The sequence below is a fragment of the Mizuhopecten yessoensis genome, unplaced genomic scaffold (genome assembly GCF_002113885.1).
Source record: "Mizuhopecten yessoensis strain PY_sf001 unplaced genomic scaffold, ASM211388v2 scaffold11169, whole genome shotgun sequence".
Lineage (NCBI taxonomy): Eukaryota > Metazoa > Mollusca > Bivalvia > Pectinida > Pectinidae > Mizuhopecten > Mizuhopecten yessoensis.
In genome coordinates this window covers 1756800-1783856 of record NW_018408914.1, presented here as the reverse complement: position 1 = coordinate 1783856, position 27057 = coordinate 1756800, and the positions used below count along the sequence as shown (strand labels likewise).

General features: G+C 37.9%; 1 protein-coding gene across 2 annotated transcripts in view; it reads right to left on the bottom strand.

Annotated features, from left to right (window-relative positions):
- LOC110467327 (dynein gamma chain, flagellar outer arm-like) overlaps window positions 1–27057 on the bottom strand; it is an 88229-nt gene that overhangs the window by 2075 nt on the left and 59097 nt on the right. Inside the window, exons 73-100 of one of the 2 annotated variants that reach the window (XM_021524428.1) lie at window positions 26029–26043; window positions 24680–24814; window positions 24393–24473; window positions 24036–24268; window positions 20923–20949; window positions 18582–18775; window positions 18122–18250; window positions 17824–17932; window positions 17414–17599; window positions 17062–17217; window positions 16582–16791; window positions 15992–16137; window positions 14638–14823; window positions 14037–14148; window positions 13414–13823; window positions 13100–13132; window positions 8986–9208; window positions 8519–8707; window positions 7667–7864; window positions 7001–7117; window positions 6673–6784; window positions 6308–6441; window positions 5825–5881; window positions 2274–2391; window positions 1530–1693; window positions 1043–1159; window positions 428–637; window positions 33–197 (exon numbers count right to left, since the gene is read on the bottom strand). In XM_021524428.1, the coding sequence (XP_021380103.1) occupies window positions 33–197; window positions 428–637; window positions 1043–1159; window positions 1530–1693; window positions 2274–2391; window positions 5825–5881; window positions 6308–6441; window positions 6673–6784; window positions 7001–7117; window positions 7667–7864; window positions 8519–8707; window positions 8986–9208; window positions 13100–13132; window positions 13414–13823; window positions 14037–14148; window positions 14638–14823; window positions 15992–16137; window positions 16582–16791; window positions 17062–17217; window positions 17414–17599; window positions 17824–17932; window positions 18122–18250; window positions 18582–18775; window positions 20923–20949; window positions 24036–24268; window positions 24393–24473; window positions 24680–24814; window positions 26029–26043 (4166 nt within the window). The remainder of the gene's footprint in view (window positions 1–32; window positions 198–427; window positions 638–1042; window positions 1160–1529; window positions 1694–2273; window positions 2392–5824; window positions 5882–6307; window positions 6442–6672; window positions 6785–7000; window positions 7118–7666; window positions 7865–8518; window positions 8708–8985; window positions 9209–13099; window positions 13133–13413; window positions 13824–14036; window positions 14149–14637; window positions 14824–15991; window positions 16138–16581; window positions 16792–17061; window positions 17218–17413; window positions 17600–17823; window positions 17933–18121; window positions 18251–18581; window positions 18776–20922; window positions 20950–24035; window positions 24269–24392; window positions 24474–24679; window positions 24815–26028; window positions 26044–27057) is intronic. The other variant, XM_021524429.1, reaches the window with a different exon arrangement.

Genomic DNA, 27057 nt, shown 5'->3' with positions numbered 1-27057 from the left:
TATATAGTATCTTCAACAAGGGTTATACATACATGTTCCTTATCCCTAGTGGTGACCTCTGTCTGGAACACAAACTGTTCAAAGTTTCCGGACCGGTCCCCGCAGTAGTGCCGGATGTAGTCCTGTTTAAGTAGGGCAAGGAGTCCACGTGGGTTGAAAAAGGCTCCCAACCAGTAGCAGGGCATCTTGTCTCGTCCCTGGAACAGGAAATACAGGTCATAAAAGTCTTAAACCAACACCTACATATACCAGGTAATCAAGTCTAAAACTGACACCTACACATACTCCTCCGCAGGTGAGTTAATGTACAATGCTATTTAGTTTTGGTTATGGTCCAAGAAAGTTTCAAACTGCAACTTCATGAATTATTCATCTTACACTGTAAAGGGTTTAAATGGAGAAATTTATGTGTTATGTTGTAACTTACCTGACTGAGTATTCTTTCAAAATGTAGACATCTGTTGCCAAGATCATTAAACCAGTTGCCAACCGCGAAATTCATGGGAGGAGCTGAGCTGCCGGCCATACGGCACCAGGTCTGAGGCGTACGGCCATAGAACAGATCATCAGCCGCAGACAGGATGTGGTCAGACATCATGTCCCCCAGAACGTTTGTCTCGCATGCATTCTTAATGGTCTGGTAGAAAGTAAACGAACAGCAATTGCTACATGAATAGGTCAAGAGAACGTCATAAATCTTCAAAACATTCTTTTAACTTTGATTCAATAAGAGTACAGAAAATCATCTTGCATACCACTTGATTTTGATATATTTTCTGAGAATGACATGTTTTGTAATTAATTTTGACCAAGAACTATACCTGGTAAAACTGTATCTCTTTTCAATGGCTTCCATGTCCAAATTTTATAATCAACTTTGAATACAGATACATCAGTTTCAAGTGGGTGATTTCAGATACACCTATTTGAGATGGGTGATTTCAGATACACCTATTTGAGAGGGGTGATTTCAGATACACCTATTTGAGAGGAGTGATTTCAGATCCATTAAGTGGAGCAGGGTGGAGCTACATGTAAGTACCTGTAGTGTTGTCCTGATCTCAGTAATGAGGAGGATCATCTGATCAAATTCCTTCATGATGAAGGTGTTGAAGGATGGAAAGTCAGCCATCTTCCTCACACGGTCCAATAGGAAATCCTATAAAGATAAAACATTATAAATCAATTACTTCAAAGTAGCCAAGGATATTCAACAATAAAATCTACTTTGTGTAGTTACAAGTCAATTTCATATACGACATTAAAAAATAAGCATTATTATTTTCAATACATATTACAATATGTGAGCATTTTTCAGATAATCCAAGTTACTGTACAAGTAGTAGATACAAATTAAACCATTTTCGCATACCTATATCTGGTGAAAATTGCTTAAATCTGTAAAATTTATGTTTGTTCATCTTAAAAAATTGGATATCAACAAAATTCTTAACCTTCAAAACACATAGTAATCCAGAATTGAATTTTAATCAAAATTATGTAAATGCAACTTTAAATTTAAGACCTACCCTGTTGTAGGATTTGGGCATCTTGGTGAGGAGAGTGTGACAGACCTCCCACAGCTCAATCTCCTTGGTACGCTTGAGGACAGAGTACGTGGCAGTGGCGAAGGTGCCCTGGGTAAACACGGCCGGGTTGTTACTGTACTTACTGATCTCTGCCTTGGCTGGACCTAGAGAAACAGGACGGATGAGACAGTATCATTCAATGTAACGGGGAGAGTTGTTCTCATTTATATACAGATGAAGCACATTTAACTGCTTAACTTCTTTCTCAAATTCTCATTGTTTTTTTAAACAAATACTGATCAATATGAGGTTAATTGATGATTTGATGAAGAGTTCCAGTAAATGGAAGATGTCCCCCCCCCCCCGTGATTCAGAAATCTTTGTAGGGTTTCATGAGGGGTAGCTTCCAAAATCCGGGGTTAAACTGACCCCAATGTCGGGGGATGTACCAAATCAAGGTTTTGGCTAATTTTTTACTGATTTCTGGTCACTACCCCACACAATCAGGGGTTAATTTAATTCTTAATTTGTTTAACGATGATTACGAACAGCCCAAGGTCAACTAGTCGCAATCAGGGGTGATTGACACCTATGCATTCCAAACATGGGGATGAAGATTTAGAAAACTTCAATTGTATGGGGATGTCTAAACATATATATTAAGTCTCAAACATAGAAGGGTAGATTTAGAATTTAAAACCGGACAAAGTTATGGCGAAGGCATGATATTTGAAGTTTACTTACCATGGAATGGAGTTGGTGGTTTGGGGAAAAGTTTGTGTGACAGTGTTTCTGTGGAGGGCATGGCATCAAACACTTTGTTTAGACGGGTAAAAACATACTGCTCATCACCCAGTAGTGTCTGTAACGGGATGACATATCATTGTTACACATGTATACTGTAATAAAGTAATATCTGTTATAATCTCTTATCTATCAGATATGTACAAAATTATCTAAATGCAAATATATAGAAGTAATGGCAATAAAAATTATGAAGAAAAAAGCAAATGTTCGTTTGGTGGCTTGTATAATTCTAATTAAGTGTCATGAATACATAATTATACAATGAATTGTAAATCACCATTAATAGGACATCAAATCATATCATAAGTTGTGTTTGAGCCAAAAAATATTGTATTTGATAACATGTTCACCAACTTATCCAACTTGAGCAGACGTCGGGGATAAACAGTAACACAAATGTCAGCGTTGTGTCAGTAGATGGTTCCTTTAGAGCAGAACACAGCTGTTAAAACACCATTCTAGGTTTAATTCAGTTTATCTATATGCCTGTTACCTACATTAAATATTATAGTGTTAATGTCAAAATAGATAACAGGGTTAGAAAAGAACTACACAAACAGCATNTAAAATCTTTTGTACATGTATTGTACCAATTAAGGAGTGGCTTACCTTTTATTATGTGTTATGTAGTTATGTTAAAAAAATGCAGACATAACACAGAACCATGTTAATTAACATGCAGGTCTCGGGAGAAATTTACACAATTTGTTTTAGATAAGGTAAGGGTTTCAATGCCATGCCCAACATTTCATTGATTAACCCTTATTTTTGAGGGGAGTGATACAGGAATGAATTGCTATAATTACCAAGTAGAAATTATTTGTTTCTTTTAACAACTCTTATACATATTTTACACTCATCGAAATGAATGCATTTGAAATTACTTCTATGTTTAGAATATATATATTTTAAAAGAACAGTCATAACTCCCAACATTGACCAAAAAAAATCTTGATATCCAAGCATGCAAGGCTTTGAACACTACTGAGTGTCCTGTATATCTCACAGACTACTTAGGACAAGGGTTGTTTATCTACATTACATAAAAATCTACTGTTATAGACATTAACCGTCCAGAATGGAGAAGTTGGTTATAACTTCACACAGTACAGAACATTTATAATGCTATAATCAGCTCTAGTACAGCTCTACACAAGTTAACACACTGGTCAGCCATTAGTCAAACATTACACAGAGGTTCCTACCAGATTCTGATCATCCTGGTTAAGCATGCAGAAACAAAATAAACACAGGGTCAGTCACGGTGAATATACAACAAATCGTGCATAAAGTGGATACAAAAATGTGAAAACAATAATAAGCCTGTTGTCATATATAGTTGTAGCAATTTAGGGAAAGATTCTTGATAGGTCTAAAATGGTTTTGAATATAAGAACCGAAGTTACCCAGTAAACAAAGCTGTTATGTCTGAGTTGTTTCCCTTGAACCTTTTGAATGAAAGTAATTTTAACACTTTCCACAGGTGTACAACTATACAACAACCTTACTGTGCAACCTTGTTAATTTTACCAGTTTTTCAAGGAAATCATTTTCCAAACAGAATTAATCTGGAGAAAATGACAAACAAGGTGCCTTTGTAGATAATGGTAGAGTTGGTGAAGTATCATGCTGTGAGTGATCACTTGTAAAACAGCCGACAGGAAAATGAGATAAAACATGCACTAGTAGATTCATGCAAACGTTCATTCTACTGCTCTCCCCCATCCCCAACCTGTCTCTTTTTCTGAACCTCTCCCTTATCCCCAACCCGTCTCTTTTTCTGAAGCTCTCCCTTATCCCCAACCCGTCTCTTTTTCTGAAGCTCTCCCTATGTCCCAAAAAATATTAACTATGACAATTGACAATTCTCACTATGTAATTGTCCCAGTTGTATTAGCATACGACTGTCTAGGTGTGATGGTGTGGTGTATAGGACTGTCTTAGGTGTGATGGGGTACTGTATAGGGCTATCTAGGTATGATGGGGTGTTGTATAGGACTGTCTAGGTGTGATGGGGTGGTGTATAGGACTCCAGGGGTGATGGGGTGGGGTATAGGGCTGTGTCTAGGTGTGATGGGGTGGTGTATAGGACTGTCTAGGTGTGATGAGGTGGTGTATATGACTGTCTAGGTGTGATGGGGTGGTGTATAGGGCTGTGTCTAGGTGTAATGGGGTGGTGTATAGGACTGTCTAGGTGTGATGGGGTGGCGTATAGGACTGTCTAGGTGTGATGGGGTGGTGTATAGGACTCCAGGTGTGATGGGGTGGTGTATAGGGCTGTGTCTAGGTGTGATGGGGGGGTGTATAGGACTGTCTAGGTGTGATGGGGTGGCGTATAGGACTGTCTAGGTGTGATGGGGTGGTGTATAGTACTCCAGGTGTGATGGGGTGGTGTATAGGGCTGTGTCTAGGGGTGATGGGGTGGTGTATAGGACTGTCTAGGTGTGATGAGGGGGTGTATATGACTGTCTAGGTGTGATGGGGTGGTGTATAGGGCTGTGTCTAGGTGTAATGGGGTGGTGTATAGGACTGTCTAGGTGTAATGGGGGGGTGTATAGGGCTGTCTAGGTGTGATGGGGTGGTGTATAGGACTCTCTAGGTGTAATGGGGTGGTGTATAGGGCTGTCTAGGTGTGATGGGGTGGTGTATAGGACTCCAGGGGTGATGGGGTGGTGTATAGGGCTGTGTCTAGGTGGGATGGGGGGGTGTATAGGACTGTCTAGGTGTAATGGGGTGGTGTATAGAACTGTCTAGGTGTAATGGGGTGGTGTATAGGGCTGTTTAGGTGTGATGGGGTGGTGTATAGGACTGTGTCTAGGTGTAATGGGGGGGTGTATAGGACTGTCTAGGTGTGATGGGGTGGCGTATAGGACTGTCTAGGTGTGATGGGGTGGTGTATAGGACTCCAGGGGTGATGGGGTGGTGTATAGGGCTGTGTCTAGGTGTAATGGGGTGGTGTATAGGACTGTATAGGTGTGATTGGGTGTTGTATAGGGCTATCTAGGTGTAATGGGTTGTTGTATAGGACTGTGTCTAGGTGTAATGGGGTGGTGTATAGGGCTGTTTAGGTGTGATGGGGTGGTGTATAGGACTGTGTCTAGGTGTAATGGGGTGGTGTATAGGGCTAGCTAGGTGTAATGGGGTGGTGTATAGGGCTATCTAGATGTGATGGGCTGGTGTATAGGGCTATCTAGGTGTGATGGGCTGGTGTATAGGACTGTCTAGGGGTGATGGGGTGGTGTATAGGGCTGTGTCTAGGTGTGATGGGGTGGTGTATATGACTGTCTAGGTGTGATGAGGTGGTGTATATGACTGTCTAGGGGTGATGGGGTGGTGTATAGGGCTGTGTCTAGGTGTAATGGGGTGGTGTATAGGACTGTCTAGGTGTGATGGGCTGGTGTATATGATGTGTCTAGGTATGTTTGGTGGCGATAACAACAAAAAAAGTAACGGTGAACACTGGAACATAATTAACAAGAAACAATGACCATGTTGTTGTCAGGAGCCAATATATCTCGTTGCAACATTTGAATTTGGTGCTGATTCTGAAATCCACAAAGTGAAGAGATATTCTTTCGTGAATAACAACTAAGTTTCCTTTACTGATATATAAAATACAAAGCAAGCAAAATGAAACATGAGAGTAAATGTCTGTGTGGATCAGAGGTGATCATACACATTCAAAGTAATCCATACGGTGCCAAACACAACAACAGTGTCGATCTGATACATAGTATATATGACTGTGTTGATGTGATATTGTGAGTACAATTATACAATAACCACCGAGTATACAAGCTGGTGTTAAATCTTACAGTGACCACATCTCTAATACTGAACCATTATATTCCCTCTCATAAAGTATATAGGTCATAGCCCAAAATTTCACACAACCATGATTCATTAGTGGTCACTGTAGATAGGTTTGTGATGCATGTGACCTAGCCTTGTGACCATGACCAGAGACTGACCTCTATGTTGCTATGGTGTAGGTGGCAGCCCTCTGGTACATCGAGGAAGTGGTTGTTGATGCCATCCAGTGCCTGGATCAGGTTGTTGAGGCGTGGGTTTGTGTTGAAGAAGCCAGGAGGATGGCGGTACTTCACTGTGAAGACAACGGCATACCATACATACAGAATCTAACAGTATCATACTAAAGGTCAGTTTTCACACAAGCTCGAAATATATTTCATATGTTAACTTTAAGGTCCGAGGACTGTTTTATTTTAAACAAGTATACTGTAAATTCATAAACTGGGACAAAAAGTTGATTCTGATAAAACCAAAATTTCATCATTCAAACATTGTTTATAATCCTCAGTGATGAGAGACTTACACTTTGCCACATCAAAATCTTTCTTTATGGCATTGGGCGAGATCCAGTAGTCTACCACAGAACTCATACTGTTTCTGTCGTAGTCATCGGTGATGTAGCTCCCGTAGATAATCTGTAACAAACACAGCGGTAAATACAGACTCGGCTACCTCAGTCTAACCTTGTTATGTCAGTCTACTGTAAATCAATTTCACATGTACTCTATTTAGAAATCTATGTCTGTCGGTTCTACTTATGAATACTTGAGTTTGTGATTGAGAGGGTCTGGGATCCTTCATGAAAGTGTAAAGCTCTGTTTTACCCACTGGACATAAGCAAGATGACTTACCTCGGAGAACATGTATCGTATTCCTGTCCAGGAAGTAGACCGAGGTGTCTGAGATCCGTCAGGTGCCACACATGTCAGAGGTTCCTTGAACTCTGTGATCATGAAGCTGAGGGCTTCCTGGCAACATACAGTACAATGTTAGTACCTGGTTATACATACTATCACAAGGTGGTCCAATTCAAAACATTCAACTAACAAATCATTCTGACACCGACGAGAGAGATATTTTAGACAATGCTTTACTCACTGGACATACTAAAGTAATGTACAAGGCATTATCATGTCGATGACATCTGAACATTTTTTTTAAATATAGTCAATATCATTTGTTAGTAAATGTGTGTTATGTTATATAGGTAGTTGAGATTTCCTACCATTCTTTAACAATTCTTCCTCTGCACTATATGAAAACATGGAGCTCATTTTACTTATTCATAAACTTGTATTTTCATAAACTTGTATTTTAGTATGGCACTGGCTATTACTTCTTGAAATATATTCCTTTTGATAAAAGCATTTATTTACATTCTGTATTTGGTTGATTCATTGTTACTCATTTTCATTGACACCTTTTGTTTATTGTGTTGAGGTCTAAATTTTGAGCTTTACCTGTATTTTGTTGATGCCTATTGTTTATTGTGTTGAGGTCTATATTCTGAGCTTTACCTGTATTTCGTTGATGCCTATGTTGAGGAAGTCTTGGCCGTTGTTCCAGCCACCCTGTCCGTACCGTGCCCTTAGCTGTAGAGCTGCGTGGAGGTAAGACAGGTTGTGTAACATGAGTGGCCACTCTGGCCGCGACGACTGCTTCAGGATATCTGACTCAAACGATGAGAACGACCGAATCAGGCTGTCTTTCATCACCTACAAAATGGAATTATTCTACCATAATCTTAGATTTCTGTGTATCCACTGAAGAGCAAATATATTCAGGTTGCTGTAATCTTCACTGGCTAAACTCTCAATGAGCTGACCATGGGTAGTCTGACCAATGACCCTGTTTTCCCTATGAGTTTGCATTTTTCATGACCTTGCTATACAAGTGACCTTCAGGTGATATATTACCCTGATTATATTTATGACCTTGTAAAACTGACCTCGGGTGTGTGTACATATGACCTTGTAATACTGACCTTGGGTGTATTTTTAACCTTACTTCATTCAAGACAGGTATATGAACTTGGTGTGCTGACCTTGAGTATAGCTATGACTTTGCAATACCTGACCTTGAGTGTGTGTACCAACCTTTGGTGTATGTTTGACCTTGTAATACTGACCTTGAGTGTGTGTACCAACCTTAGGTGTATGAATGACCTTGTAATACTGACCTTGAGTGTGTGTACCAACCTTCCATGTATGTTTGACCTTGTTATACTGATGTTGAATGTGTGTACCAACCTTTGGTGTATGTTTGACCTTGTAATACTGACCTTGAGTGTGTGTACCAACCTTAGGTGTATGTATGACCTTGAGTGTGCGTACCAACCTTAGGTGTATGTTTGACCTTGTAATACTGACCTTGGGTGTGTCTATGACGGCCTTGATGGAGTTCTGCAGCAGTCGGAGAGGTAAGGCAGTAGTGTCCACCTTGGATGTGATCCAGAGACGGAAGGTTGAATCGGGGTTGGTCTCCTCCAACAAGATTGCCTCCAGGTTGTTCATCAGATGTGGGGAGTTATGAGCATTATGAAGAAGTACCCACATTCCCTGGTAGGTAAAAACAGGTAGAGTTTTCATATAGAGATGGTGACAAAGCAACAGAAAGATATTTCACAAGAAATTAGAATTATCTAAAACGGACATCAAGTTACATTATAGAAAAGTTTCAAATTCTAAAAGGTCATTTATTTTTCAAACAGTAGATTAAATTAAATATCATGATACTAAATAAAGAATAATAAAATCATCTTAAATCTACTTTAACCAGAACTGTCAGAAGGGACAGCTGGCATTGGATAGTGAACAATATCTCGCACACAACATACCTCCTGCATGCCCTTATGGATGAGACGCTTGGCAGTCCTCTCTATGGCAGACGTGTCATCGTTGATGGTGAGGGACAGGGTCTTGGCTTGCTTCCTGTTGGAGAAGTCATGGAACAGTTTGGTGACATGTTCCACCTCCACCGAGTACAGCAGGATCAGAGGGATGGTAGGCGTGCTCTGTCGCAGCATGCTGGTCAGGTCTATGCCAATGTCTCCATAGTACCTAGTAATGTAGGGACAAAGATCAATATCTAGTTCATCACAGAGGGTATGTAGGGACAAAGGTCAATATCTAGTTCCCCACAGAGGGTGTGTAGGGATATAGATGAAAATCTATTTCAGCACAGAGGGTATGTAGGGAAATAGATCAATATCTAGTCGATCACAGAGGGTATGCAGGGACAAAGATCAATAGCTAGTTCATCACAGAGGATATGTAGGGACAAGGATCAATATCTAGTTCACCACAGAGGGTATGTAGGTACATAGATCAATATCTAGTCGATCACAGAGGGTATGTAGGGAAATAGATCAATATCTAGTTAATCACAGAGGGGATGTAGGGACAAAGATTAATATCTAGTTCATCACATAGGGTATGTAGGGACAAATATCAATATCTAGTTCCCCACAGAGGGTGTGTAGGGATATAGATGAAAATCTAGTTCATCACATAGGGTATGTAGGGACAAAGATTAATATCTAGTTCATCAGAGAGGGTATGTAGGGAGAAAGATCAATATCTAGTTCCTCACAGAGGGCGTGTAGGGACAAAGATTAATATCTAGTCCATCACAGAAGGTATGTAGGGACATATATCAATATCTCGTCCATCACAGAGGGTACGTGCTCTGTCGCAGCATGCTGGTCAGGGCTATGCCAATGTCTCCATAGTAGCTAGTAATGTAGGGACAAAGATTAATATCTAGTTCATCACATAGGGTATGTAGGGACAAAAGTCAATATCTAGTCCATCTCAGAGGGTATGTAGGGAGAAAGATCAATATCTAATTCCTCACAGAGGGTGTGTAACGACAAAGATCAATATCCAGTCCATCACAGAGGGAATGTAGGGACATAGATGAAAATCTATTTCAGCACAGAGGGTATGTGGGGACTAAGATCAATATCTAGTTAATCACAGAGGGGATGTAGGGACAAAGATTAATATCTAGTCCATCCCGGAGGGTGTGTAGGCCAAAGATCAATATCTAATTCCTCACAGAGGGTATGTGGGGACAAAGATCAATACCTAGTTCATCACAGAGGATATGTAGGGACAAAGGTCAATATCTAGTTCCTCACAGAGGGTGTGTAGGGATATAGATCAAAATCTAGTTCAGCACAGATGGTATGTAGGGACATATATCAATGTCTAGTCCATCACAGATGGTGTGTAGGGACAAAGATCAATTTCTAGTTCATCACAGAGGATATGTAGGGACAAGGATCAATATCTAGTTGCTCACAGAGGGTGTGTAGGGATATAGATGAAAATCTATTTCAGCACAGAGGGTATGTGGGGACAAAGATCAATTTCTAGTTCATCACAGAGGATATGTATGGACAAAGATCAATACCTAGTTCATCACAGAGGATATGTAGGGACAAAGGTCAATATCTAGTTCCTCACAGAGGGGGTGTAGGGACAAAGATTAATATCTAGTTCATCACATAGGGTATGTAGGGACAAAAGTCAATATCTAGTCCATCAAAGAAGGTATGTAGGGACATATATCAATATCTAGTCCATCTCAGAGGGTATGTAGGTACATAGATCAATATCTAGCCCATCACAGAGGGTGCGTAGGGACAAAGATCCATATCTAGTTCATCAGAGAGGGTATGTAGGGAAATAGATCAATATCTAGCCCATCACAGAGGGTGGGTAGGGACAAAGATCCATATCTAGTTCATCAGAGAGGGTATGTAGGGAGAAAGATCAATATCTAGTCCATCACAGAGGGTGTGTAGGTCAAAGATCAATATCTAGTTCATCACAGAGGATATGTAGGGACAAAGATCAATATCTAGTTCAACACAGAGGGTATGTAGGGACAAAGATCAATATCTAGTCCATCACAGAAGGTATGTAGGGACATAGATCAATATCTAGTCCATCACAGATGGTGTGTAGGGACATAGATCAATATCTAGTCCATCACAGTGGGTGTGTAGGGACAAAGATCAATATCTAGTTCATCACAGAGGGTATGTAGGGACAAAGATCAATATCTAGTCCATCACAGACGGTATGTAGGGACAAAGATCAATATCTAGTCCCTCACCGGTGGTCTGTACGGACAAAGATCAATATCTAGTTCATCACAGAGGGCATGTACGGACAAAGATCAATATCTAGTCCATCACAGAGTGTATGTAGGGACATAGATCAATATCTAGTCCATCACAGTGGGTGTGTAGGGTCAAAGATCAATATCTAGTTCATCACAGAGGGCATGTACGGACAAAGATCAATATCTAGTCCATCACAGATGGTATGTAGGGACATAGATCAATATCTAGTTCATCACAGAGGGTGTGTAGGGACAAAGGTCAATATCTAGTCCATCACAGAGGGTATGTAGGGACTAAGATCAATATCTAGTTAATCACGGAGGGTATGTAGGGACATATATCAATATCTAGTCCATCACAGAGGGTATGTAGGGACAAAGGTCAATATCTAGTTCATCACAGAGGGTATGTAGGGAAATAGATCAATATCTAGTCCATCACAGATGGTGTGTAGGGACATAGATCAATATCTAGTCCATCACAGAGGGTGGGTAGGGAAATAGATCAACATCTAGTCCATCATAGTGGGAAAAATAGAGGGGTTTGGCAGTAAAGGAATAGGAAACATACATACTTCAAATTACAGTTATTTAAATCAGATTCAAAGTTAATCATTCTTGTGTAGATTTAACAGTTAAAAAGTCATAAAGTGTCATGTAGGTGGTGTGGATTTAACAGTTAAATAGTCATATACATGTAGGTGGTGAGGATTTAACAGTTAAATAGTCATATACATATAGATGGTGTAGATTTAACAGTTAAATAGTCATAAACATGTAGGTGGTGTAGATTTAACAGTTAAATAGCCATATACATGTAGGTGGTGTGGATTTAACAGTTAAATAGTCAAATACATGTAGGTGGTGTAGTTTTAACAGTTAAATAGTCATATAAATGTAGGTGGGGTAGATTTAACAGTTAAATAGTCATATACATATAGATGGTGTAGATTTAACAGTTAAATAGTCATAAACATGTAGGTGGTGTAGATTTAACAGTTAAATAGTCAAATACATGTAGGTGGTGTAGATTTAACAGTTAAATAGTCATATAAATGTAGGTGGTGTAGATTTAACAGTTAAATAGTCATATAAATGTAGGTGGTCATGTGTGGCTCTAACAGCTACTAAACACTACTAAAAATAACAGCTATACAATAGTCACTGAAAAATAAACAACAAATCTATTGAATGACACACAAGTAATCCACACAGCAGAACATCCTATAAACCAACACGAAACCAAACCCTGGCTCTCGCATAGTTAGCTTGTAATCCTCACTGTCACACAAAATGCTTGTTATGGTATCAATTTCTGATACATGTATCATATCTGTAGAAGCAATTTATACTAGCAGATTAAAACCTGGACAAAATAATGTAAATGTACATTTATCTGTTAAAATTAATCTCTTTGCTGCATTATTAGTAGATACTGTGTTATGGACTTCTATGATTAGAACCGTATCTCTACAATAGTAAGGTCACTAGTCCACTCACGATGAATACTGTTATATTTACTGACAATGTTAGTCTGCTGAAATCCAATAAAACAGTTTAACAATTTGCAGACAGAGTTACAATGTTACACAAACTATGAACAATGGAATCTAGCTTTTTGTACAAAAATCTTGAAACTTTGAAAGATTGCTGACATCAAAGTCAAAATACAATTTAGCAAGAAGTATGTTTATAGCCAGTATATTACAATGCAATTTGGCTATTGTTTAAATGTTTCAAGATGATTGTTGTTATAGCTTGTTTCTACCACATGAAACACTAGACAGTCTGCGAGACACATCTCCACACGGGCTTACCAGGACTCACAGTCTTTAGGGAGGTGTGTGTAACTGAAGGTAAGTGTCAAGCATATTACAATAAACTTTCCAAAAATATATATTTTGTGTAACAATCATACATGTAATTCCTTTTTAATAAGGGTATGTTAAAGTATGTAACAAATTACCTTCAGTATAACCTGTCTGCTTTTTGAAAATCATATAATCTTTTAAACTTTTCTTTGAAGTACATCCTTTATTGAAGCTGGCATTTCTAACAGCTTCAATGTCAAATAAATTCCTTTACAAAAAGATACCTGTTAGTAGGTTAACATTCGAGTACATTAACTGACCTCTTCCCAAGCACATTGGTGATAAAATTTGTAGAGGCCTGCATGAGACGGTCACTCCTCACTGCCCGAATCACACATAGACGCTGCATCTGTTCGTAATGGTCATCCATCTTGTCTGGCAGGGCTACATTTTCTGGGAGGTCACTCTCACACAGAGTACGCCACTGGGTCTCTCTGCCGTCCTTCGGCATGCGATCAAACATTTCCTGGAACCACTCAAAGTACATGGCTAGGATCTGCAGGTTGTGGAACTGTTCCTCTGTCATCCAATCAAAAGGCTTTTTGGCCTGTACAATCTTGCTATCTGGTGACTGACCCAACCCTAAGGTTGTCATCACCACCATACTGTAGTTAGGAGAGATGAGGAACTCACGCTCGCCACGGCCAATTTTCTTTAACGAATCTTCAACCTGGGTAATGAATTCAACAATTAATATTGCTATCCATCTTAGTCCCCTATGGAAATTATACTACGTTATGAATAATTATGAAAATCAGTTTCTGTTTCACTGATGAATAAGGTTCAAGGTTTTCTATACTAATGGGTGTTATAAGACTGACAAGTGTTAAATTAATTTTATGTTAAGTGTGATTAACCTTGAAACGCCACAATGTAGCCTTACCTCTATGGCAAGTAGTAGAGCAAAGATGCTCCTGTCCCGCTCCAGTAGTCCGCGGGCTGTGGTAGTATAGGCACTGCTGGTGACTTTCTCTATCACAACCTTGGGCACCGTTCTGTAGACATACCAAACAACTGCATTATAACACTGTTTGTTATCAATTCATTTTGTTGGAATTTTAAAGATGTTCATGATCTGAGTGGCTGATGGCAGTATCGTACAGTGACAGAAACTGTGTGCTTTGAATGACCTGTCTGAGTGACTGATGGCAGTATCGTACAGTGACAGAAACTGTGTGCTTTCACTGACCTGTCTGAGTGACTGATGGCAGTATCGTACAGTGACAGAAACTGTGTGCTTTGAATGACCTGTCTGAGTGACTGATGGCAGTATCGTACAATGACAGAAACTGTGTGCTTTGACTCACCTGTCTGAGTGGCTGATGGCAGGATCGTACAATGACAGAAACTGTGTGCTTTGACTCACCTATCTGAGTGGCTGATGGCAGTATCGTACAGTGACAGAAACTGTGTGCTTTGACTGCCCTGTCTGAGTGGCTGATGGCAGTATCGTACAATGACAGAAACTGTGTGCTTTGACTGACCTATCTGAGTGGCTGATGGCAGTATCGTACAATGACAGAAACTGTGTGTAAGACATCTGGTACAATCTGTTCACCTCCCGCATATACTGACACACATCAAAGCAAACAGCTGCTCGCTGGGCGATGGGGCGGTGTAACTCACGGTTCTTTAGAATAGAGTTTTCGGCAGACTCCACTCTGCTATGGCTGTAAACACATTGTAACAGATTTTTTGATAATGAATCATTGCATGAATCATTGGTCCTATATCTGTGATGTAATGAAATGATATGAGTACAAAATACGGGGAAACTTTCGGCTTATGCCAGTTAAATCCTTTTTGTCCGGTGCTCATTTCCTCCTTCATATTTTATTACTATGCTTATTATGTTTTTACCAATGTAATGATTAATTTTAAAATTAAAATGGTAGGAATATTTCCCAGTATACAGCATTAGTGTACTAAATGATAAAATTCTATAAACATTGAATTCCTACCTATCCACTGTCTCGTCATACTGTTTCTCTATAAACATTGAATTCCTACCTCTCCACTGTCTCGTCATAATGTTTCTCTATAAACATTGAATTCCTACCTCTCCACTGTCTCGTCATACGTACCGTTTCTCTATAAACATTGAATTCCTACCTCTCAACAGTCTCGTCATAAGTACTATTTCTCTATAAACATTGAATTCCTACCTCTCAACAGTCTCGTCATAAGTACTATTTCTCTATAAACATTGAATTCCTACCTCTCAACAGTCTCGTCATAAGTACTATTTCTCTATAAACATTGAATTCCTACCTCTCCACTGTCTCGTCATACGTACCGTTTCTCTATAAACATTGAATTCCTACCTCTCAACAGTCTCGTCATAAGTACTATTTCTCTATAAACATTGAATTCCTACCTCTCCGCTGTCTCGTCATCCTGTTTCTCTATAAACATTGAATTCCTACCTCTTCACTGTCTCCTCATACTGTTTCTTTATAAACATTGAATTCCTACCTCTCCACTGTCTCCTCATACTGTTTCTTTATAAACATTGAATTCCTACCTCTCCACTGTCTCATCATACGGTTTCTCTATAAACATTGAATTCCTACCTCTCAACAGTCTCGTCATAAGTACTATTTCTCTATAAACATTGAATTCCTACCTCTCAACAGTCTCGTCATAAGTACTATTTCTCTATAAACATTGAATTCCTACCTCTCAACAGTCTCGTCATAAGTACTATTTCTCTATAAACATTGAATTCCTACCTCTCAACAGTCTCGTCATAAGTACTATTTCTCTATAAACATTGAATTCCTACCTCTCAACAGTCTCGTCATAAGTACTATTTCTCTATAAACATTGAATTCCTACCTCTCCACTGTCTCGTCATACTGTTTCTTTAGTTCAGCGAGTTTCTTGGTGGCCTGGAGGTCATTCATCAAACGGACATCGCTGGAGAGATTGTCCTTCATCTGCTTCTCCAGTTTCTCTAACAATACGATGTTCTCCTTCTTCTCCTTCACAAACAAGAGATTGATGTCAGGTTACAGTTCTCCAGCAGCTACAGGTTCGTCTAAGTCTGCTTCATTGGCCATTAATTGTATGGTCTATTTCAATGGTTTCTTGAATATTTTCCAAACACTAATCTTTTAATATATCACTGAACATGCCAGATCCAAAGTGATCAATTACACTGTACTAAGGTTTGTAGCTTATTTAAATGGTTTGTAGTTTAGTTGGCTCAGTTTTGTTGGCTCTGAAGTACTCTTATCAGACGGAGACCTATACATGTTGAACCAAATCTTAGGCACAATTTTTGTAATGTCCTGAACACATCTATGGTCAACATAAAATGAGACCAATAGGCCTTCTGTACAAAAGGACAATGGTTTAACTGATTGGGCCAATCCACCCTTAATTCATCTATACTATGAATCTATTCTATATCTGAGTTTACATACTTGTCTGAGAGCAGTTCGTTCATCCTCCAGCCTACTCTTCTCTTTGGCAAGGAAGCGGTCGAGAAGCTCCTCCTCAATACAGAGTCGGGACTGCTGGAAGAACATGATGGAGCAGTAGGCGGCCAGGTGTGATGGCACGTTGTGGGGCTCCAATGTAGTGTGTAGGTACAGGCGGAACTTGGGGTCACACTCCACCTCATGGTCCTCAACCTAGGGGGAAAACAAGGTAGGTCACTCACAAGGGGGAAAACAAGGTAGGTCAATCACTAGGTTTGTTTATATTTGGATAGATATTGACATGGTAAAAATTATAGAAAAATTGTTTTGTATTTTTACCACTTTTTCAGATTTTGTCAATATCACCATGAAAGTAAAATTACACATACTGAAAAATTATTTATAGAGAAGGGGTTGTTTTGTCAAAATTTATTGAACGGATGATTTAATCAGCACTTTTTTTATATTATTGATGATACTCACAAATATTTTGAAGCGGCTCTTCTCGTTGATGAAGCGATTACACCTCTGTATGGCGTCTCTGAATCGCTTGTCTTTGGAGAGTTGTATAACATCACAGTCGGTGACCAGCAGAGGACTGCCATCAGCCAGGCAGTTCTCAAACTGGGAACGCATCTCCTGTGTAACAGAGATATGGTAAGCATGAAAATGCTGTACAGAAAAAATATTTTATCACAATCTTTAGTTTTGGGTTATTTTCAAAACAAAGAAACAAAAAGTCATGTCACATTTTCTGTCAAGGAACATCATTTAGTTATTCTAAAACTCTAAAACCTATCACTGAACCAACTGATATGTGATTATACAAACTCACACTGTATCTGACACACACGAGGCCCTTTGACCGTTTGTAGAACTGCAGCCAGTCAATGACCCTTGATGTCGGGTCACAGATGAGAGGCCAGGCAGTGGTACTCTCCTCCTGCATCAGGAAGCAGGCATTCTCCAGCATGAGACTTGTGATTGGTAATCTTTCTATCTCCAGGTTCATGATGTCCAGCTGCATGAGAGGTGAAAAAACATTAGGTATAGTTTGAGTGGAAGGGAACTCAAATTGAAAAAAACAACAATCACCAGGTAGCAATTAAGCCGACTAAATTACAGAATTTGGAATATATGTGAATACAGTTTTATTTGAATATTAATTTATTGACTTACATCAATTGAAATTATTGTCATCTATGAAACATTACATTCTATGGATCAGAAGAACGAAATGCTTACTCGTCTGTTAAGGAACTCGACCAATTCCAGATTTCTGAAAAGTCGTCTTCTAGGTAATGGTAGCTTGTGATGTTCACAGACTTGCATGAAAAATTCTCCCATTCTTTTCCTGTAAGCAAATGTAATGGTGGCATCAAAATCAAAACTTGATGAATTGACAAATGAAATCAACTTTTGCTCATTTATAAAAACTGTAAGGTGCTGTGATAATTTCCCCATCACAATTACAACAGGACACAACTTTGAATTGTGCATTCTTCAAGACTAGAATTATTTTTACACATTCAGATTTCTGTACCTGGTATCTAGGTTAGCTGGACCACAGTAAGTTAGGAAAGCTGCTGCTGCCATGCAATTGCCTAGCAACAATTCATTACAGTCATTCTCCTTCACATGTTTCCTCCAAGACTGCTCCTGGGACTTCAGGCTGTAAAGATAAACAAACAGCAATGCTAATACCTGAAAGAGTTAATCCTGGAGAAATATTTTCTATTTTGAGATATATTGAAAACTATATGTCAAGTGAATCCAGCTATCTTCCCTTGCTGTGAACAAAAGACTCATTTTGGGTAAAATGCTTCAAATAACCCTATTATCTGGCAATAACCTGATGCGTGGTGATAAGCCCACCCATATCTGTTTAAGTTCATTAGAGATATCAACAAATGCTATTTCATTGTCCATGTTATAAACCCACACTTCCGAGTCAAGAGATAATTTTTCATCCCCAGGATAAATATGGTAGTTATCTCTCTTACCTCTCAACCATTTCAGTGGCAGCCTTGAGCCGTTCATTCATGGAATTGAGTTCCATCTCCAAACTATGTTTCTGTACGACTGATTGGTCAAACACCTGCTGAAGGGCGGAGACTTCCCCCTGGAGGCGGGACAGGTCATCCTCTGTATACTCTTCTTCGGGCTCAGGAGTAGGGGCCTTCTCCTCCTCCTGGGGCTGTAAACCAAGTTCAAAGGTCAGTCTTCTACATTCAAATGCAGATTATGTACATACATATCTCATGAACAATACATTGACATATTTAGATTTCATTATCGTTATCTTTATATAACATTTATTTGGATAAGCATTTGTAAAACTTGTAATGTATGTACATTCCGTCGAAGTCGCAGACAATCAATAAATGCTTAATAACTTAGTAAAGAAGACTGTTAAGGAAGTATGAAGGTAAACAATAACTTAATAAACCCAAGTTACTACTTAAGTAGAAACTTGCTCTATGCAGTGGAAAAGAGTCGTTTTTTTAAACGGACAATACAATATTTACAGAAACAGAGAAAATATGTTTTATGAGAAATATTGGAAAATGAGTGCCCAAATTTTAGAGTGAAACTAATGATGAAGTAAAAGTTTTAAAAACAATGCATTAAATTATGAAAAAAGCACAACCAAATGGTTGAGCAAGCTTTTATGGTGAGCATCATATGAAGATTTTTCTACTGTGTTGACAAATACAAAAAGACAATTTTTTATGTTGTCAAACAGAATGAGAAACAAATGTCTTCACAATACAAAAATCCTATGATAACACCAAGAATGTCAATACCCATTCCCATTAAAACTTTATACTTCAATAAACCAACAGGAACTTAATCTTCACCAGGTCTGTATAATCTGTTACAGTTCAAAAGCATTAAATAAACACCCCATAATGATAACCAACATGAAATAAACACTTACATCACCAGTTAGTTGATAATCAATATCTAATTAACTTAAACCCATGTAGCCAGCTAAAGTACAAAACATCAATATCCAAACAACAGAAACATAATAATAGTGTAACATTGGTCTCCGACCGTCCGGTGTAACTGTTATAGACACAAACACAGTAATACAGTGTACCGATGTTCTCTGACCGTCCAGTGTAACTGTTATAGACAAATACACAGTAATACAGTGTACCGCTGTTCTCTGACCGTCCAGTGTAACTGTTATAGACAAATACACAGTAATACAGTGTAACACTGTTCTCTGACCATCCAGTGTAACTGGTGTAGACAAATACACAGCAATACAGTGTAATGCTGTTCTCTGACCGTCCAGTGTAACTGTTATAGACAAAGACACAGTAATACAGTGTAATGCTGTTCTCTGACCTTCCAGTGTAACTGTTATAGACAAATACATAGTAATACAGTGTAACGCTGTTCTCTGACCGTCCAGTGTAACTGCTATTGACAAATACATAGTAATACAGTGTAACGCTGTTCTCTGACCATCCAGTGTAACTGTTATAGACAAATACACAGTAAAACAGTGTAACGCTGTTCTCTGACCATCCAGTATAACTGTTATAGACAAATACACAGTAATACAGTGTAACGCTGTTCTCTGACCGTCCAGTGTAACTGTAATAGACAAATACATAGTAATACAGTGTAACACTGTTCTCTGACCATCCAGTGTAACTGTTACAGACAAATACACAGAAATACAGTGCAACGCTGTTCTCCGACTGTCCAGTGAACCTGTTACAGACAAATACACAGTAATACAGTGTAACACTGTTCTCTGACCGTCCAGTGTAACTGTTACAGACAAATACACAGTAATACAGTATAACACTATTCTCTGACCATCCAGTGTAACTGTTATAGACACATATTACATGAACAGAAGTGTAAAGCTTTACTGATAAACCAATACCTATCATGTCCATTTCTATTAACTCATTCATCCCTGAAGACACATTTGAACTCTTCCAATTCTAAGGTTGGAATAGTTCATTATGAAATTATAGGGGTGAATGAGTTAATGTTAATAAAAACCAAAGAGGTCTAACAACCTCAGTAGCTCTTCAAAATCTTTTTTGAAATTTAGGAATATATCTCATAATTACTTTTTCAAAAGTTTATTAAGTGTTATCATAAAAATTAAAGAACTACCACACAGTACACATTTATGAAAGAGATCAACATTTAAGGGTTAATTAAAACCAAGCAAGACAGTAAATACACAAAAATAAAATAAAAATACTGAAATAAAAAAACACCAGCTGAAACAAAACAAAAATAAAATGAAACTACAGTAATTATTCCAACATGGAGCGTGCCCATATACCATACTGTGGCTATACAAACCTTGGCAAGCTTCTTTTTCATTCGTTGCTGTCAAAGATGGCAGGAAAAAGATGACACCCCAATTAGATTATAATGATAGTTATTGATACAATATCATGGACTTAGTGAGCACTGGTTTACATAAAGGTTTGTAAAATCACCCCTATCAAATATCCAACAAGAAAACTGGCAATAAAGTTTATGGTAAGTACATGTATTATGGAAGGCTGTATTTCAATTTGGTAAAGTCAACCTATTATTTTGAAAAAAACAATTAAAAGACTACATTACAGAAGAACACTGAAAGGTCAAAAAGTGGTACAGTGGTGTAGTCATATAGATTATTAAGTAGAGTATTGATCTTAGTCTAAGGTATATAGCTGTAGAGTATCGATCTTAGTCTAAGGTATATAGCTGTAGAGTATTGATCTTAGTATAAGGTATTTAGCTGTAGAGTATTGATCTTAGTCTAAGGTGTATAGCTGTAGAGTATTGATCTTAGTCTAAGGTTTATAGCTGTAGAGTATTGATCTTAGTCTAAGGTGTATAGCTGTAGAGTATTGATCTTAGTCTAAGGAATATAGCTGTAGAGTATTGATCTTAGTATAATGTATATAGCTGTAGAGTATCGATCTTAGTCTAAGGTTTATAGCTGTAGAGTATTGATCTGAGTCTAAGGTATATAGCTGTAGAGTGTTGATCTTAGTCTAAGGTATATAGCTGTAGAGTGTCGATCTTAGTCGAAGGTTTATAGCTGTAGAGTATTGATCTTAGTATAAGGTATTTAGCTGTAGAGTATTGATCTTAGTCTAAGGTGTATAGCTGTAGAGTATTGATCTTAGTCTAAGGTATTTAGCTGTAGAGTATCGATCTTAGTCTAAGGTTTATAGCTGTAGAGTATTGATCTTAGTATAAGGTATTTAGCTGTAGAGTATTGATCTTAGTCTAAGGTTTATAGCTGTAGAGTATTGATCTTAGTATAAGGTATTTAGCTGTAGAGTATTGATCTTAGTCTAAGGTGTATAGCTGTAGAGTATTGATCTTAGTCTAAGGTGTATAGCTGTAGAGTATTGATCTTAGTCTAAGGTATATATCTGTAGAGTATTGATCTTAGTCTAAGGTATATATCTGTAGAGTATTGATCTTAGTCTAAGGTATAGAGTGTTGATCTTAGTCTAAGGTATATAGCTGTAGAGTGTCGATCTTAGTCGAAGGTTTATAGCTGTAGAGTACTGATCTTAGTCTAAGGTATATAGCTGTAGAGTGTCGATCTTAGTCGAAGGTTTATAGCTGTAGAGTATTGATCTTAGTATAAGGTATATAGCTGTAGAGTATCGATCTTAGTATAAGGTATATAGCTGTAGAGTATTGATGTTAGTATAAGGTATATAGCTGTAGAGTATTGATGTTAGTCTAAGGTATATAGCTGTAGAGTATTGATCTGAGTCTAAGGTTTATAGCTGTAGAGTATTGATCTTAGCCTAAGGAATATAGCTGTAGAGTATTGATCTTAGTATAATGTATATAGCTGTAGAGTATCGATCTTAGTCTAAAGTATATAGCTGAAGAGTATCGATCTTAGTCTAAGGTATATAGCTGAAGAGTATCGATCTTAGTCTAAGGTATATAGCTGTAGAGTGTCGATCTTAGTCGAAGGTTTATAGCTGTAGAGTACTGATCTTAGTCTAAGGTATATAGCTGTAGAGTGTTGATCTTAGTCTAAGGTATATAGCTGTAGAGGATTGATCTTAGTCTAAGGTATATAGCTGTAGAGTGTCGATCTTAGTCGAAGGTTTATAGCTGTAGAGTATTGATCTTAGTATAAGGTATTTAGCTGTAGAGTATTGATCTTAGTCTAAGGTATTTAGCTGTAGAGTATCGATCTTAGTCTAAGGTTTATAGCTGTAGAGTATTGATCTTAGTCTAAGGAATATAGCTGTAGAGTATTGATCTTAGTATAACGTATATAGCTGTAGAGTATCGATCTTAGTCTAAGGTATATAGCTGTAGAGTATCGATCTTAGTCTAAGGTATATAGGTGTAGAGTATTGATGTTAGTCTAAGGTATATAGCTGTAGAGTATTGATCTTAGTCTAAGTTATATAGCTGTAGAGTATTGATCTTAGTCTAAGGTATATAGCTGTAGAGTATTGATCTTAGTCTAAGGTATATAGCTGTAGAGTATCGATCTTAGTCTAAGGTATATAGCTGTAGAGTATCGATCTTAGTCTAAGGTATATAGCTGTAGAGTATTGATCTTAGTCTAAGGTATATAGCTGTAGAGTATCGATCTTAGTCTAAGGTATATAGCTGTAAATTATTGATCTTGGTTAGTAATGAGACACAAACAATGCCATTCTGTTAAAAAAAAAAAAATTGAAAACTTAAAGGTATTACAGGTCAATCAAAACATCAACCAGCTGTTATAGCAACATCAACCACTTTTCATTTTGGAGACAATCCTCAAATAGCACAATATCTAAACAATGTACAACCTGATGGTAATGGTGACTATGAACTATACCTGGTGATCTGTGACTTTATATATCTATGACACGTTCCTACCCAGTCAATAGTGATGACATGACATACTAAAACACTATCATCTCAACCAGAATCTTAACATACACCTTCATCACATTCACAATCAACAGCCATTAGCATTCACTGTCTCTTCTTTATAACGGATTGAAGGGACTGATATGATACATGAAATTACATTGGCTGTTGTCTCTCTGTCACACCATGCTATACCATGCAGTATCTGACTCAGCATGCAATGTCAAGATTACCTTGGGAGCTACCTGGCCCGATGCCTGGTGGAAAAATATTAAAATCTGTTACTTACATTCTGTATTATGTATAACTGGCACTATTAGTACACTCTGGATTCTGGTAGAGTGAATTCATGTTGGCTTAGACAGGCAAACTTCCCAGTAAAATGTTGGTTTACATGAGAAGAGTTTTAGATGAATCCCGCAACACAAGATTCACCAAGGTTGTTAAAATGTATTTGGTTGTATATTAAGTTTGACAGGTTATTGTACAAGTGGACAGGAGAAAGTTTGGCAATAATTTCAGTTCATTTTTCTTTTTTTAAAATTCAATATCAAAAAGTAAATAGCAATGTTTACCTCTTCTTCACGTTCCCGCTGTATGCGTTCATTTTCCTCAATCTCCCTTTGTAGTTCATTGAGGCGCTCCAAGGAGGTTTTAAGTGGACCACACAGACGAGTGTACTCTACAATGGCGATAGTGTACTGGACCAGAGTGGCACAATCTTCACTGGCATACTTGGCTGCAGAAATGGTGATACCCTTGGAACCGTCTGGGGAGGGAGTTCTTTTCTGGGCACGGAATGACAAATCTGGAGGGCAACAAATAATTGGAATCATCTAAGATGAATTTTGCAACTGATTTTCAAACAGTGTATGTATACAATTACACATTCCTGTAAATTAAACTTTGGTATATACATATCTGTAACCTACCTTGAGCATGGTCGAGGAGAGTTCCTTCCCCTGTCACACCTAACTGGCCATCTTTGCCTGTCGACAGGTAGCTTTCCACAGCTGTAAGAAATGAAAAATAAAGTATACAAGCATCCAAAAAAGTTTCATAAATCAATGCTTTTATCTCCTGCATGTACAATTTTCTCAATTTGTATATATATATCTGGATCAATGCAAATAAAGAGATCTCAATATTTCATTGTTTTTTGAAAGTTACAAAGTCAATGATGGCTGGTAAGGGGAGATAAACCTTGACAAAACCTCACCTCTGAGAACATCGCCCGAGAGACCATCCTCCCAGGGAACGTTGTGCATCATGTCCACAAACTTGGTGGTGTCCATCATGGTCAGTGTCATGGCCTTCCACTGGGCCCGGTCAAACCGGTCACCGTCTTTCTTAGCTGCAGGAACAGGTAACACAAGGGGTTAAGACACTGGTAAGATTATCACTGGAGGAAACTTTTGTAGTGTTAAAATATTCCTAATACAAATTGTGCACTGTTACGTAAGGTTAATACTGTAAATCACATACATTGGAGTTGTTGTTTTTTGGTGTGTTTTTTTATCAGACGTTGATCATTGAAATCAGCTAGAATCTTGAAAGTTAACATTTTAAAAATGACAAATTTCACTACAGAAATTGATGCCTCTTTCATAAATATGCGTGGATGCAGTGATGTACAGTAATCACACAGAGGACCAATAGAGAGGTTGTCAGGTTATACGAGTAGCAGATAATCACACTGTATATATACACTATGTACAATTATATTACATCTTATATTGATATCAAAGCAGGATGACAAAGCTCCTGAGATCATGAAATATCTGTCAGAACCTTGAAATATCTATTGGATAACAAGGAACATTTATAGTGAGGCTGCTATTCTTCACAGGAGATTAACTGATTTGCATATAACCACCAAACATCAGTACTAATTGTATTTTGTCTTTCAGAAATATAGATACATTGATAAGTATATAGCAATTAAAGCACGCTAGTTTACCAACCCACAACACAAACCCACACAAATCACAACCCACAACACAAACACACACAAATCACAACCCACAACACAAATCACAACCCACAACACAAATCACAACCAGTGTATAATAGCAGTTACAAATCAGTGGAAATCTGTCATACAAATAAAGAAATGTCTGGTAAATCATTGATCGGGAGAACAATGGTGTACCGGTGGGCACTGATTATAGAAACTACATCTTTACTTGTGTTTTAAATCTACAGTAATATTAATACACCGTTAGAAGTAGGTAGAAAACAAATTATTTGTGCGAAAGTTTTATACCAAGTGTTTAGTTTGGAAAACACAAAACATAATAAAATGTTAATATTATCAAGATATTATTTCACTGTTTGTACATTGACATTAAATCAACCCACAGCATACTCTGGCCTACTCACAGCGTTTAACCATACACAAAACACTGTTAAAGTGACACTTTTACCAGTAAATGTCTTTAACCACAGTGTTAAAATTGCAAAAACTTCTCAAAATAGGCTTAACACAAAAACACCAGACAAAAATCAGGGGAGGACATTAGGAATGACCTCGTGTGTGGAACTATTGTTACGTGCGGGACAAAGTACCTGATCTGGGACCATCTGTTATGAGGAAGACAAAAGCAACAAAATTAAAACTAGTAGTGTGTAACTTATACATGTATTAAAGACATATATATAGTTTAGATACGTGTAGTTGGAGTCCCTGGGATCTCTTCTGTCGAATCTGCCAAGGAAGCGACTGTGTGTTTACCCAAATATGTAATTCTAATGTTTTAAAAGTTATCTTATACATGGGTTTGGGGAATCTTGATTTCAAGATAAAGCGTAAACTTTTATTAATTGATATACAGTTAATGTACGTGTATCTAATTCCATTAATACAAAAACACTTTTTCCCAAATGTTTATAAGAATTCTCAATAGAAATATTGTTAAGAATCCTGATTTTTTTCTTTATTTTTTTTCTTTTCTATAGGAACCAAGGTGTCTGGCCTACAGCTGTACAGTGACCTCTTACTGGAAACCTAGAAAATCCCTGGCTCTGGAAAAATAATTTCGCTACTCCAAGTGGATACCCTGACCAAGTGGATTTGATTGAGAAAATGACACTGAGGTTTGGCATGGTCACTATGTGGATTAATGTTGACACTGAGGTTTGGAATATGGGCACGTTTAACATATATAACACTGGGGGTTGAGGTTTGCTGTGGACTCTGTGAAGGTTAGAGTGGGCTTTAAAAGGAATGTCATTGACAATCCTAAGTGGAAACCAAAATATCTGGACTAATAGCATTCCTCTGTTTGATATTAGTATGATAGTCGAGGAGAGCACCTCACAGAAATGTGATGGTAGGCAGATGGTATTACAAAGCTGATATTTCTAAGGAAGGAAAAGGTAAAAGCAAATATATTTGAGGGAAAAAAATCCATTACATATAGTTTGAAAGTTTTACATTTGCTGAAGCTAAATAATCTGAATGCAGGTATCAATTCAGTATGGGAAAGGGAACAGTTTATAAAGGAAAAGTTATGCTATTTCATGCACATATCATACGCAATTATGAGTAAAACAACTTGAATGTAACAACTATCATAAAATAGCATAAGAATAATA